This window comes from Panthera onca, chromosome B3, assembly GCF_046562875.1.
Source record: "Panthera onca isolate mPanOnc1 chromosome B3, mPanOnc1 haplotype 2, whole genome shotgun sequence".
Lineage (NCBI taxonomy): Eukaryota > Metazoa > Chordata > Mammalia > Carnivora > Felidae > Panthera > Panthera onca.
The window spans coordinates 60,058,377-60,074,027 of record NC_138344.1 but is presented as its reverse complement, the minus strand read 5'-3'; the positions used below and the strand labels follow the sequence as shown (position 1 = coordinate 60,074,027).

The window sequence follows — 15,651 nt, the reverse complement described above, 5'->3', positions numbered from 1 at the left end:
TTTTAAAAAGCAGAACCACAGAATCAGTATTACGCTAAAAATAGTTGTAATAACATTAAAAAATGTCAAAATTCATACATTCATGCACTCCATAAATTATGGAATGCTATTTCAATAAATTATAGAAACAGACTAAAGCTGACAGTCTTAACTACTTTTTGCCAGAATATTCAATAACTTTCTAATTATTTAGAATGAAAGAGGAAAGGTAATAGTTATCTACAATTATGATACACAGAAAAATCAAGTTTTAACCAATTTACCTAGGACCTAAGAAATAAAGAAAGGGGATGACTGTTCCCAACACAATACTAAAGAGCACTCAGCAAGAGTTCAGTCAACACCTAATTCTCAGGAAGCTGACTTAAGAGAGCACAATTCAAATGAAGCTCACGAACCTCTTTGTCTATGGCAGTGGTGTGCAACTGGGCCTCTGCAAGCTCACAGTCAAGAGCCCTTTGTAGACTGTATATGACGTGGTCATATGAATGGTGTTCATCATTGAAAAGGACACAATAGTATCTTTCATTTTTCTCCCTGTTAAAAAAAAAAAGAAGATATATTCAAAAAAAAATTTTTTTTTACATTTTATTTATTTTTGATAGAGAGACACAGAGCAGAAGTGGGGGAGGGGCAGAGAGAGAGGGAGACACAGAATCCGAAGCAGGCTCCAGGCTCTGAGCTGTCAGCACAGAGCACAGAGCCCAATGCAGGGCTTGAACTCACAAACCACGATATCATGACCTGAGCCGAAGTCGGACGCTCAACCGACTGAGCCACCCAGGCACCCCCAAAAAAGATATGTTCAGATACTGAAACAAATAAAGGAAAACGTGAAAAATAGGCTAAGGTAATATACAACATCTGTAACAAAGCACCACCATGTAGTTTCTTATGTATGAGAAAGTACCACTGTAATAACTGATACAGGAGATTATTTCAAGTGGTACAGTGCCATGAAATTTTTAAAACCCTGATAAAAGCACTACTGTCTCCATTTTTAAAAATTATTTCCAGGTGTGAATGATTACTTTCAGTTTAGTGGGAATATGTCTTTAATACTACTTACTCTTAACCCTTGCTAATCTCCTACTGTGGCAAAGGGAGACAGCCTTGGGCTCAGGACCTTCAAGCAGGCAACGATAAATAGTAAATAACTAATACTTAGTTTTCATTGAATTTATTCTTACTTTTACCTTATATTTAATTAATAAATTAATTCATTTTTTAAAGTTTATTTTTATTTGGCGGGGGGGGGGGGGGGGGGGGTGCACAAAGTGAGGGAGAGAGAGAATCCTAAACAGGCTTCCTGCTGTCAGCATGCTGACAAGACCTGAGCTGAAACCAAGAGTCGGATGCTTAACTGACTGAGCCACCCAGGCGTCCCACCTTCTATTTAAGTGATACTGGTTTTATAGAACATTTAACAAAAATGTGAACAAAAAAAGGTGTATAGATTTAAAGTGCTAGCACTACCATTTGACTGAGGGACCTTAGGTTGCTTAAGCTTTTAGTCTTGCTGAGATGACAAAGCCTCTTCTATCTTTAAAAGAATATTAACAGGGGAGCCTGGGTGGCTCAGTCAGTTAAGTGTCACACTCTTGGTTTTGGCTCAGGTCATGATCTCACAGTTTCAGGAGTTCACGCCCCAAGATTGGCTCTCCACTGGCAGTGTGGGGCCTGCTTGGAATTCTCTCTCCCTCTCTCTCTGCCCCTCCCCTGCTCGTGCTGTCTCTGTCTCTCTCAAAATAAATAAATAAAATTTAAGAAAAAAATATAAAAAGAGTATAATAACCCATTTACAACAACATGGAAGGAACAAGAATGTATTATGCTAAGCAAAATAAGTCAGAGAAAGACAAATATATGATTTCATTCATGAAATTTAGGAAACAAAACAGATGAAAATAGGGGAAGGGAAGGAAAAATAAGATAAAAACAGAGAGGCAAACCATAAGAAACTCTTAAATAGAACTGAGGGTTGCTGGAGGGGTGTGGGATAGGCTAAATGGGTGATGGGCATTAAGGAGGGCACTTGTTAGGATGACCACTGGGTGTAAGGGATGAATCTCTAAATTCTACTCCTGAAACCATTATTACACTGTATGTTAACTAACTTGGATTTAAATTTAAAAAATAAATTAATTTTAAAAAGACACACATTGCTACTCAAAAAAAAGAAAAATCAGCAACAACAAAAATAAAAATAAAGAGTATAATATCTACATTCAAGAATGGTGTAAGGATCTTATAAAAATGTGAAAACACAAATGTCAAATGTTATTATCAGTTTTAAACAGTTTATAATATGCTTTTACCATACACTCAATAGATTCCATAACTCTAAGAGGAAAATTTTCTCAGGCCTCTTAGAGCTCAGGAAACAGGTTCAAAAAGACTTCTCCAGGGGTGCCTGGCTGGATCAGTCAGTAGACTCTTGTCTCAGGGTCATAAGTTCAAGCCCTGAGTGTAGAGCTTACTTTAAAAATAAATAAATAAAAGACTTCTCTATGGTCACAATGCCAATAAAACCATGAGAAGGCCTGAAACTCAGGTCTATGAATCTAAAGTCTGGTGCTACACCATATACATACTAAAAGCTCATGCAACCCTCCCTTTTCAGGCAGGCAGAACACTAGTATTGTTTACCAACACAAAGTTTCTTGAAAGGTTTCACCGACATTATCACCTATCTGAAATTAAAGCCTTTGTGAATGCAATCTCTGATGACCTTTATTTCCCCAAGCATTTTATGGCCCATCAAGAGTCAAAACAATATATGTAATGTCTTTATAAATTAGAATTTTTAGTTCTCTCTCCTCCTAAAATAAAACAAACAAACCCCAATAAACTCAAAGAACAATGGTATTTAAATTTATAATGCAATTTTGTGAAATCCCAGTATTACACAGATAGAAAAATTCCCACAAGGCCCAAACCATATTTTCAATATCAGGTCTGGAATTCTCTTGTGGATTTATAAGGTAAGAGCAAATATTACTGAGACTGAAAGACTCATCGCTGTTAGAAAGTGCTGGGTTTTAGTTTAAAAATGTTAAATCCTTCTAACTGAAATAATCCTAGGTATCAAAGCACATGGCAAAGAGCTACCTCCTCATTCCTACCACAAACCTCTAGGGAAATCTGGAGGTTGATCTAGGGCAGGATCAAACTGGGCAATTTACTTCTCAGTTTAACTGGAATGAGAAGCTGCCAGATCATTTAGAATAAGACCCCCAAAATGCTTTTCCTTCTTTTGGTTTAACTTCTGTTTAGTGCTAAAACAGAACATCTCATATAAATGGAAATTTTGGAAGTATTCCCCATAAGATAATTTTCCACAAAATTTTCATAATGCTGATAAGCAGTAAATAACAGCAACAAAAACATTTTTCTAACATTTATTTTGCAGTATCAATAATCATTGCTAAAACTTCTCCCTTTTGAAAAATGTCCCTACCTTCTCTGGAGTTCAGGAGGCAGTTCTTTCTCCTCTTCCCATATAGTCATTTCTACAATGTATTTTATCACTGAAGGGAATATTTTCCGGGCTTGGGCAATTACCTCTTCATTCAATGGGCAACGTAAACTCTGTAAGAAAGTATAAAAAAAAAAACAAAAAAAAAACAGAATTACCAACACTGAGAAAATATTATTAATTTAGAAATATTTTAATGATTTCATTACACCATCCTTCAGGAATGAATTCAAATTGAGCTCAAGAGGGTTGCTATTCACATCAGATTCACTTAATTCCTTGTGGCCAACTTAGTGCTACAGATAGAAAAGGAGGGGGGTGGGATCTTAAAAAAAGAAAAAGAAAAGGAGACAGAACCAGAGTCCCCTTCTGAGGGATGCTCTCCCTTATGAATGTTCTCTGCCTTTCTGAGTAGCCTAATTATGGTAATGTCAAAGAACATTTGGTTATCTCTTAAAGCTCACAAAAAACTTATTTATTTCAACTGAAGCTCATAGCCACTCTGTAAGACAGGCAGAGATAGGCATTGAAAGGATAAGGTGGGGCAGGGGGCGCCTGGGTGGCCCAGTCGCTTAAGCATCCAATTTCAGCATAGGTCATGACCTCGTGGTTCGTAGGTTCGAGCCCCACACTGGGCTCTGTGCTGAGCTCTCAGAGCTTGGAGGCTGCTTCATGTGTGTCTCTCTCTCTGCCCCTTCCCCACTCATGCTCTGTCTCTCTGTCTCTCTCTCAAAAATAAATAAACATTAAAAAAATGTTCAATAAAGGATAAGGAACCCTTCCAAGGTAAAAGAGGCTATAAATAGCAGAAGACTAAAACCTGAGTCTTTGACTCCTAAAAAAAACAATGTTCTTTTTATTACAGACCACCACCTCCTTAACAAAACGCTTGTTGAAACGAATCAGCTAAAAAATGCATTCAGATGCTCTGTATCACAAGCCATGACAGAAATACAAATCAAAACCACAATGAGGGGTGCCTGGGTGGGTCAGTTGGTTAAGCATGGACTCTTGATTTAGGCTCAGGTCATGAGGTCATGGTTCGTGAGACTGAGCCCACATCAGGCTCTGGGCTGACAGTGCGGTGCCTGCTTGGGATTCTCTTCTCTCTGTCTCTCTCTCTCAAAATAACTAAATAAACACACAAAAAAAAACCCACAATGAGATACTTCTTCACACTGCTACAGTGACAATAATAAAAAAGACAGACAACAAGCACTGGCTAGGATGTAGAGGAATTTGAACCCTTACACACTACTGGAGGGAATGTGAAATGGTACAGTCAATTTGGAAAACAGTCTGACAGATGCTCAAAATATTTAGCATAGTTATATGACCCAGCAATTACATTCTACATATCTATCCAAGATAAACAAAAATATCTCTGGAATAAAAACGTATACACAAATATTCATAGCATCTTTATTCATAATAGCCAAACAGTGGAAACAACCCCAATGTCCACCAACCGTTGAATGGATAAATAAAATGTGAATATTTATACAACATAATATAATTTGGCCATGAGAAGGAATGAAGTAAATGGTACAACATGGATGAACCTTGAAAACATTATGCTGGTGAAAAAAGCCAATCAAAAGAACATATAGTGTATGATCACATTCATATAAAATGTCTAGACTGGCAAACCTATAGAGACAGAAAGTACAACAGTGGTTGCCTAAAGCTGATGAGTCTGGAAGAAATAGAGAGTGACTGCTGATGGGTACAGGGTTTCTTTTGGGGGTGATGGAAAGCTTCTATAATTGAGGTGATGGTTGAACAACTCTGTAAATATACCAAAAAGCACTGAATTGTACACTTTATTTTTATTCGTTGACTTGTACACTTTAAATGGGTGAATCTTTAAATATGGCATGCAATTTTTAAATATGGCAACTCAACAGGCTGTTTAAACAAAAGAGTAAACAGGAAAAAATACAGGAGCTCTTTAAGACTAAAAAAAATCCCGCAGAAATTCAGGGTAAGATTTTAATATTAAATTTTAACCTATCTGCTGCTGACTGTTCTAATGAACTGTCTTTTACTCTGTGTTCAGAATAAAATCTTAACCTATGCATTTTTACTCTTTTACACCAATTTTTTCTCACTCACCAATGCTTTATAATTTCAATTTTTACCTTCTTTTCAATATGTCACCTTCTCTTAGGAGATTTTGCTCAGAATCATTTACCAGAGAGAGAAACAAAGAGAGTCAAAGTACTAAGACCAATTTTGGTCCACTACATTCCTCTTTCTTATATATTTTTAGCTCAATATATCCTTTTGAATTCTTAAAAAAAAAAAACACAAAAAAAAAAAAACCTAGTCTGAGGTGAACAGTTAAAAGAATCAACTCATGGGGTGCCTTGGTGGCTCGGTCAGTTAAGCGTCCTACTCTTGATTTTGGCCCAGGTGATGATCTCACAATATAATCTCATAATTATAATATATAATTATATATATATAATATATTATATATTATAATATATAATAATATATTAATATTTTATATATGTATATATTTATATTATATATTATATTATATAATATATTATATATTATATATAATTATAATTATATATATTATATATTATATAATATATTAATATTTTATATATGTATATATTTATATTATATATATGTTTACATAAATATGTATAAACAACTCATTATTTCTATACCATATCATTCAGAGTTCTTTAGAAGAGGTCTGGTAAATATATAAGAAACTTTCAATCAAAGCATCTAAAGCTTAGAAAATAAGAAGGTCGGGGGGTGCCTGGGTGGCTCAGTCGGTTGAGCATCCAACTTCGGCTCAGGTCATGAACTCACAGTCTGTGAGTTCAAGCCCTGAGTCAGGCTCTGTGCTGACAACTCAGAGCATGGAGCCTGCTTCAGATTCTCTGTCTCCCTCTCTCTCTGCCCCTCCCTCACTCATGCTCTGTCTCTCTCTGCCAAAAATAAATAAACATTTTTTTTAAATTAAAAAAAAAAAGAAAATAAGAAGGTCAATGAGAGGAAACAAAAGGGCTGTAATGTAAACAGAGAGAAAAAAAAAAAAAAACCAACCTTAAGTGCAGGACTTGAGAGAAACTGCTTTCACATATACCAGAAAGCAGCTTCTCTTGAAAAGACATTGCCAAATGCTGGATGACTGACTGATTAGTATCAGCCAGATCTGATTACACTTGGTAAATCCCCACTATGGCTAGCACAATGCAACGCACCTGGTAGAGTACGGATTCCGTTCACCAAAGCAGAGATGAAACAAAATGCTATGTACACAGGGCTGTTTGTGTTGAGTGAATTGATTAGTTATGTGCTAGTCATAGGTACCTTTCTCTCACCTCCAGATAATGACTTAGTTCCAAAATAACCAAATTTACCTTTAGGATAAGCCTAAATGACCAATCACCTTTTCAATCAAATTCTAAATCCAGAGAAATCCAAGATCAGTTTAGTTCATAACTAAATTCAGTATTCTGAGGCAATATGATTCAAGAAAACCCCAACAGACTGGAAATCCATGAGGCAGAGGAAGGGAAGCTAGTTTTGTAAACTCAGTGAGTCAACTTAACTCCCAAGGAGTCTTTGGTATTTAAAAAGCAAAGACAGGAGCGCCTGGGTGGCTCAGTCAGTTAAGCATCCAACTTCAGTTCAGGTCATGATCTGGCAGTTCGTGAGTTCGAGCCTCACATTGGGCTCTGTGCTGACAGCTCAGAGCCTGGGGTCTGCTCCAGATTCTGTGTCTTCTTCTCTCTGCACCTCCCCCACTCATGCTCTGTCTCTCTCTCTCTCTCAAAAATAAATAAAAACGTTAAAACAAAACAAAACTTAAGGGGCACCTCAGTGGCTCAGTAAGTTAAGCATCCGACTTGAGCTCAGGTCATGATCTTGCAGTTCGTGAATTCAAGCCCTGCGTCGGGCTCTGTGCTGACAGCTCAGAGCCTAAACCTGCTTCAGATTCTGTGTCTCCCTCTCTCTCTGTCCCTCCTCCACTCACACTCTGTCTCTCAAAAATAAACATTAAAAAAATTTTTTAAATTTAAAATGCAAAGACAGTTTTTCCATAATAAAATTACTTTCTGACTTTATTTCAAGACATGTCAGTATTCTTTCAAAAATATTAGAAGAGGAAAGTGAAATAATCAGAATTAAGAATATCTGTTAAAATAAAAATGAGAATAAATTTGAAAGAGTTAAATGGTATTTCAGGTAATAGACATTTGATAATATTTAATCAAGTAACAGGTACTTGATAAATATTTGTTAAATGAAGGAATGGCCATCTGAGATCCGGGCAAGTAAACGAGTAAGAGAGAAGAGGCAATCTAAACATCAAGTGCTGAATAATAAAGTAAATGGGGGAAAGTGGTAACAATTGGTGAATGGATATGAATGTCCTTTGTACTCTTTTTATTTTTATAGCTTTTCATAAATTTGAAATTAAATTCAAGGTTTTAAAAACCGTGTTGGATCCCAGAATCTAAAGATCTGAATTTTATGTCCAATTTTGCCACTGGCCAGATCTGCAAACCTGAGCAAGCCACTTAACTTTACTGAGGGTGTGTTTCTCCTTCCATAAAATGGAGCTACTATATAAGTACCTCATAAAGTAGTAATGGAAGATAAAATAATAATGCCTGTGAAAGATCCCTGTTAAATCTAAAATATACAAATGTGAGGTATTATTAGTATCAGAAGTAAGAACAGGTAATGGGAAAAGTAGTCGGAGCTGTAATAACACTAATGATGATGATAGCTAACATTTACTGGGTCCTTACAATATGCCAGGCATATTCTAAGGCTAAGCACTTTACCTGTATTATCTCATTTAATCCTCATAGCCCTGTGAGGCAGATGGTATTATCTCCCAGTTAGAGATAAACTGAAGGGTAGAAAGGTTGAATAACTCTGCCAAAGTCACAGAGCTAATTAGTCAGGTTATAAAGCAAACCAAGGATACCTGTTCTAGAGCCCTTCACGTTGTGCTCTAATGCTTCTACTCAAGAGAAGAGAACACATTTCATTTCTCAAGATATAATTCCATTTCTTTACATTTTGGGTTTCGTAAAATAGGGTATACTACACACGTGAGTGGTCAGATAGCACAAATATACAGAATACCAGGGGTTTCTTAGTGATAGATCATTATACTTTATGACATATTGCAGTGTTTTTTCCAGTATGTCATTATTTCCTCCTAACAAGTTTATAATTTCTTTTCTAAAAAATATTTTAGGGGTGCCTGTGTGGCTCAGCTGGTTAAGCATCTGACTCTTGATTTCGGCTCAGGTCATGATCTCACGAATTGTGAGATCAAGTCCCATGTCAGGCTCTGCACTGGCAGCACAGTGCCTACTTGGGATTCTCTCTCCCTCCTGCTCTCTCTGCCCCTCCCCCATGCACTTTCATGTGCTCTCTCTCTTGAAAATGAATTGACTTGAAAAAATAAAAATAAAAAATAAAAAAGCTTTTAAAAATCCTTGATATTTTGGAATGTATCTGATCAAGTTTTTTCTATTTTTTTCCTCAAATGGGTCGTCAGTTATGTAGCACCACCAACCAGAAATTCTGTCTATACTACCAATTTGGGTTTATATACTCTTTTCTATTCCATTATCTGCTGTCTGTTCCTATAGCAAGAGTCACATTGTTTGGATTACTAGAGCTCTTTAACACATTTTAAATCTGTTAGACCTATTCACACTCCTAACTCTTCATTTCAGCTTTTCCTGACAAATTTCACAAACTATTTTTCCAGAAGAACTTTTGACTACTTTGTCAAGTTCCAAAAGAGTATTTGGCTGGGGATATATTGACTTTGTGGATTAATTCTAGAAAAAGTTTTATCTTTGTAATATTGAATCTTCCAATCTAAGAATGAAGCTTGTCTTCTGATTTTTTTTTTTTCTTTCATGCCTATCAGAGTACAGTTTTCAAGTTTTTTAAAAATACAGCTGGTAGAGGGGTACCTGAGTGGCTCAGTCAGTTGGATGTCTGACTTCAGTTCAGGTCATGACCTCACAGTTAATGGGCTCAAGCCCTACATGGAGTTCTGTGCTGACAGCTCAGAGCCTGGAGCCTAATTCAGATTCTCTACCTCCATCTCTGTCCCTCCCCCGCTCACACTCTGTCTCTCAAAAATAAATAAACGTTAAAAAAAATACAGCTGGCAGATTTCTTACTTTTTTCCAAGGTATTTTATCTTTTCTCATGCTACAGTGAATGAGATCTTTTTTTCCATTACATTTTTTTTTTTTAAGTGATCTCTATACCCAACGTGGGGCTTGAACTCAAAACCCTGAGATGGAGAGTCAGATGCTCTACTGAATGAGCCAGCCAGGCACTCCTTTTTACTACATTTTCTAAAAGCTATTGCTTGTAAGGGCATTTAAGTAATATTTGTTAAATACACTAAATAGAAAAACTAATGGTTTTTAATATGAGTTCTGTAACCAATAACTTGATCAAGCTCTACTCTAGTTTCCATTTCTTTTCTAGTTAATATTCTTGGGTTTTCCAGGTATACACTCATGAGTATTTTGCCTCCTCTCCAATACTGATATATTTTAGTTCATCCTGTGAGTCTATTTGATTAACTTCCAGGAGGTGTTAAATAACAGTGGCAATAGATTTCCTTCTCTTGTCTCTATAATGGGAATACACTAATGTTTCGTCATCAAACATGATTAATGACTTTTGATTTCAGGTCAATAATCCTGGAAGAAACTGAGAATGTTATCAAAGAGCTAACTTTCCCAGAAAATGCCAGGATTAATGGTTTCACAGGTGAATTCCAAGAAGAGTTCATTCCAGGAACATAAGTATGACAGTGTTACATGATTGTTTTAAACTTGATTTCACCTGCTAATGTTTTATTTAGTATTTCAGCATAACAATTATTAATAAAACTGATCTGTAAATTCTATATTTTGTCAGATCTGAGATCAATATAATGTTAGCTTTATGTAACAAATTTGGAAACTTTCTCTTTTCCCCTTGCTATGCTTAAGAACAGTTTCTATGCTTTTGTTTATCTGGAGTTTACTTGATGATTTTTATTTATTTTTATCAATAAAAAATTTTAAATATAGAAAACTAAGATCAGTATAAGAAACACAACTTTTACCTAAGATTTAGGTAATTTAGGTTATTTTCCATACATGTATTTTTTTGTTCAAGTATTTTAAGGTTTACCCCCAAATACTTTGATATGTATCTATAAAAATTTTTTCCTACATAATCATAATACCATTATTATATCTAATAACATTAACAATAATTTTTAAACATCATCGATGTCTTGAGCATATTCAATTTTCCTAATTATTCCCAAAATATCTATAGCATTTGATTATGTCTAAGTCATTTACATCTAAATGAATGTCCCTTCCACACCTCCAGCCTTTTGTTCTTCATGACAGAAACCAGGCCAGATTTCCTATAAAAACTCCTATATTCTAGATTTATCGTGAAATGTCCTATATTTCCCACTTATCTTCCTTGTGGTCTTCTTTATGTTTTTCATGTCTTCCCTGTATTTCCTATAAGCTAGAAGTTAGACCTCAAAGTTTCATTAAGTTCAGCTTAAACATTTATTTATTTAACTTTTTTAATGTTTATTTATTTTTGAGCATGAGTGGGAAAGGGACAGAGAGACAGAGAGACACAGAATCTGAAGCAGGCTCCATGCTCTGACATGTCAGCACACAGACTGAGGTGGGGCTGAAATTCATGAACCGCGAGATAATGACCTGAACTGAAGTTGGATGTTTAACCAACTGAGCCACCCAGGCATCCCAGGTTAAACACTTTTATCAAGCATATTTCAGGGGTGCCTGGGTGCCCCAGTAGGTTAAGCAACTGACTTCAGCTCAGGTCATGATCTTGCAGTTCGTGATTTTGAGCCCCGTGTCAGGCTCTATACTGACAGCTCAGAGCCTGGAGCCTGCTTTGGATTCTGTGTCTCCCTCTCTCTGCCTCTCCCCCACTTGTGCTCTCTCTCTCTCTCTCTCTCAAAAATAAATAAAATGTTAAAAAAAATTTAAAGAAAGAATATTTCATAAGTGAGGCTCTAGGTACTTCAATTTTTTAACAGCATGAGATGTAATTCACCAACCACACAATGCACTCAAAATATACTATTTAATGGTTTTTAGTATATTTATAAATATTTGTAACTATTACATCACTAGACATGTTTCATGACCTCAAAAAAACAAAAACAAAAAAACCCTTTAGTGATTTCTTCCTCCCTCACCACAGGCTTCATCTCCCTAGACCTAAACAACCACTAATCTATTTTCTGTCCCTATAAATGTACCTATTCCAGACGTTCATTTAAATGTAATCGGCTGCTCTGGAAAACAGTGTGGAGGTTCCTCAAAAAATTAAAAATAGATCTACCCTATGACCCAGCAATAGCACTGCTAGGAATTTACCCAAGGGATACAGGAGTGCTGATGCATAGGGGCACTTGTACCCTAATGTTTATAGCAGCACTTTCAACAATAGCCAAATTATGGAAAGAGCCTAAACGTCCATCAACTGATGAATGGATAAAGAAATTGTGGTTTATATATATACACAATGGAATACTATGTGGCAATGAGAAAGAATGAAATATGGCCTTTTGTAGCAACGTGGATGGAACTGGAGAGTGTTACGCTAAGTGAAATAAGTCATGCAGAGAAAGACAGATACCATACGTTTTCACTCTTACGTGGATCCTGAGAAACTTAACAGAAGACCATGGGGGGGGTGGGGGGGAAGAGGTTAGAGAGGGAGGGAACCAAAGCATAAGAGACTCTTAAAGACTGAGAATAAACTGAGGGTTGATGGGGGATGGGAGGGAGGGGAGGGTGGGTGGTGGGTATTGAGGAGGGCACCTGTTGGGATCAGCACTGGGTGTTGCATGGAAACCAATTTGACAATAAATTTCATATTAAAAATAATAAAATAAAATAAAATAAAATAAAATAAAATAAAATAAATGTAATCATATGTGATCTTTTGTAACTGGCTTCTTTCACTTAGCATAATACTTTTAAGGTTCCTTCAAATTGAAGTATGTTTCATTACCTCTCTTTTATAGCCAAATAATACATTATATCAATTTACCCATATTTTTTTATCCATTTATCAGCTGATGGGCAGTTGGGTTGTTTCTACCTTTTATTATGAATACTATATTTTATTATGAATACTATAATTTACTATGAATGCTATAATTTATTATGAATACTATATGAATATTACATTATCCTATAATAATACTATTTAATTACAATAATACTAATATATTATGTAAGTTCTAGATATAAGTTCCTTATCAGATAATATAATTTGCAAACATATTTCTCCCATTCTATAGGCTTTTCATTTTCTTGACAGTGTCCTTTGATGAAGTCCAATTATCTATTCTTTCTTTTATTACTCAGGCTTCTGCTGTCATATCTATCAATCCACTGCCAAATCTGAGGTCATGATGATTTACCCTCTGTTTTCTTCTAAGAGTTTTATAGTTTTAGCTCTCACATTTAGGTCTTTGACCCATTTTGAATTAATTTTTGTGTACAGTGTGAGCTAGGGATCCAGATTCATTCTTTTGCATGGGGATATCCAGTTGTTCTGGTACCATTTGATAAAAAACAGTATTCCCTAGTGAATGGCCTTTGTATTCTAGTTGAAAAACAGTTGACCACAGACATGTGGGTTTACTTCCGAGCTCTCAAATCTATTCTCATGATCTCTATGCTTATCATTATGTCATACCACACTGTCTTGATTGCTGTTGCTTTGTAGTAGGTTTTGAAATAGGGAAGTGTGAGTCTTCCAAGTCTGTTCTTTTCCAAGGTTGTTTTGGCTATTCTGGGTCTCTTAGAATTCAATATAAATTTTAGAGTAAGCCTGTCAATTTAAAAAGAGAGAGAGAAAAAAAATTCCCAGCTGTAATTCTGATAGCAATTGTGCTGAATCTGTACATCAACTTGGGGAGTATGGCCTTTGATGTGATTTATAGTAAGAAATATATTTGGTCTTCACTGTTTCTGGTTCAGAGCTCCTGAAACTCTTGGAATTTCCAAAGGGATGAGGAATTTTTAAAAGTCTTACATTGTGTTATTGAAGTGACTTTTAGAAAGCATCTAAGATGGGGGCTGGGTGACCATGATTTAATCAACCATGCCCCTATGTAGTGAAACCCAAAAGGACAGAATATGGAGTACTTCTGGGTTGGTGAACACACAGAGATTTGGGGAAGGTGGTACACTCAGAGAGCTGAAAGATCTTAGCCTGTGGGATCTAATGCTTATTGCCAGGCAGACAGTGTCAGGGTTGAGCTAAATTTATGGGACCTAGGTCAGTGTCAACAGAGAACTGAGTTTGATGACTTGATGGTGTTGGGAAAAAAAACACCCATTGTACTGCTACATTAACAATTTTAAGTCTTCCAAATACCATCTGATTTCACTCATGCAGAATTTAAGAAACAAAACAAACGAGCAAAGGGGAAAAAAAGAGAGAGGCAAACCAAGAAACACACTCTTAACTATACAGAACAAACTGATGGTTACCAGAGGGGAGGTGAGGAGCGGGTGGGGATGGGAGAAGTAGGTGATGGAGATTAAGGAGTACACTTGTCATGACGAGCACTGGGTAAAGTATGGAAGTGTTGAACCACTATATTGTACACCTGAAACTAACGTTATACTGTATGTTAACTGGAATTAAAATAAAAACTTAAAAAAAAAAAACCTGTAAGTCTTCTAATCCAGAAACATAGGATGTTTTTCCATTTATTGAGATCTTGAATTTCTTTCAACAGTGTTCAACAGTTTTCAGAATATAAATTTTATACTGCTTTTGGTATTTCTAAATATTTTATTCTATTTGATACGATAGTAAATGTGGATTTTTTTCTCAATTTCTTCTTCAGATTTTTCAAAACTGATGTATAAAAATATAAGTAATTTCTGTATAATTATCTTGTATCCTACATTCTTGCTGAACTTATTAGTTCTAATAATTTTTTTTTTGTGGATTCCTTAAGATTTTCCATATACAAAGTCATGTTAATCTGCAAAGAGAGCTGGTTTTATTTTTTCCTTTCCAATCTGGATGCCTTTTCTTTTTCTTGCATTACTAATTGCCCTAGCTAGAACCTCCAATAGAGTATTAAATAGATGTGGCAAGAGCAGAATCTTTGTCTTGTTCCTGATCTTAAGGGGAAAGTATCTAATAGCTGTGAGGTTTTCCATATACGTCCTCTATCAGGGTTGAGGAAGTTCCTTATAAGTTTAAGTCTTTTTTATGATGAAAGTGTGCCGGCTTTAGTAAAAGGCTTTTGCTACATCTAGTAAGATGATCTTGTGGTTTGGGGTTTTTTTTTTAATATGGTGTATTATATTAACTGATTTTTAGATGTTAACCTATGGACTTTATTTTATATGCTATGAAGAGACTCATTATGCCATATTGCCCTGCTATTAGTAATGATGCTAATATTGATGACTAGTTTCAGGAGATGACAGTATGATACCTCCATTATAAAGTTTCACTTTTTTCCTTTATGACTAGCAGGTAATCTATGAGATGACAATTTAGAACTATGTGAATACTGTTCCTTATTAACTGATGTCTTAATGGGTTTAGCATCTATTAATGATCCTTGTCTGAATCAAATATTTCCTTAGGGTTTGCAAAATGTTAATTATTCTAGGGGCGCTTGGGTGGCTCAGTTGGTTGAGTGTCCAACTTCGGCTCAGGTCATGATCTCACGGCTTGTGAGTTTGAGCCCCTTGTCGGTCTCTATGCTGACAGCTCGGAGCCTGGGGCCTGCTTCGGATTCTGTGTCTCCCTCTCTCTGTGCCCTCCCCCACTCATGCTCTGTCTCTCTCTCTCTCTCTCTCAAAAATAAATAAACATTTAAAAAATTTTTTTAAATGATGGGGCGCCTCTGTGGCTCAGTCGGTTGAGCGTCTGACTTCGGCTTGGGTCATGATCTCTCATCTCAGTCTGTGAGTTCGAGCCCTGCGTCGGGCTGTGTGCTCTCAGCTCGGAGCCTGAAGCCTGTTTCGGATTCTGTGTCTCCCTCTCTCTCTGCCCCTCCCCCACTCATGCTCTGTCTCTTTCTCTCTCTCTCAAAAATAAACATTAAAAACAATTTT

The 15,651-nt window shown here is 36.0% G+C and overlaps 1 protein-coding gene across 1 annotated transcript in view; it reads right to left on the bottom strand.

Annotated features, from left to right (window-relative positions):
- Positions 1-15,651, bottom strand: part of UBR1 (ubiquitin protein ligase E3 component n-recognin 1) — a 133,515-nt gene that overhangs the window by 79,598 nt on the left and 38,266 nt on the right. Inside the window, exons 5-6 of the mRNA XM_078448552.2 lie at positions 3,461-3,591; positions 399-537 (exon numbers count right to left, since the gene is read on the bottom strand). Coding sequence (XP_078304678.1) covers positions 399-537; positions 3,461-3,591 — 270 coding nt within the window. The remainder of the gene's footprint in view (positions 1-398; positions 538-3,460; positions 3,592-15,651) is intronic.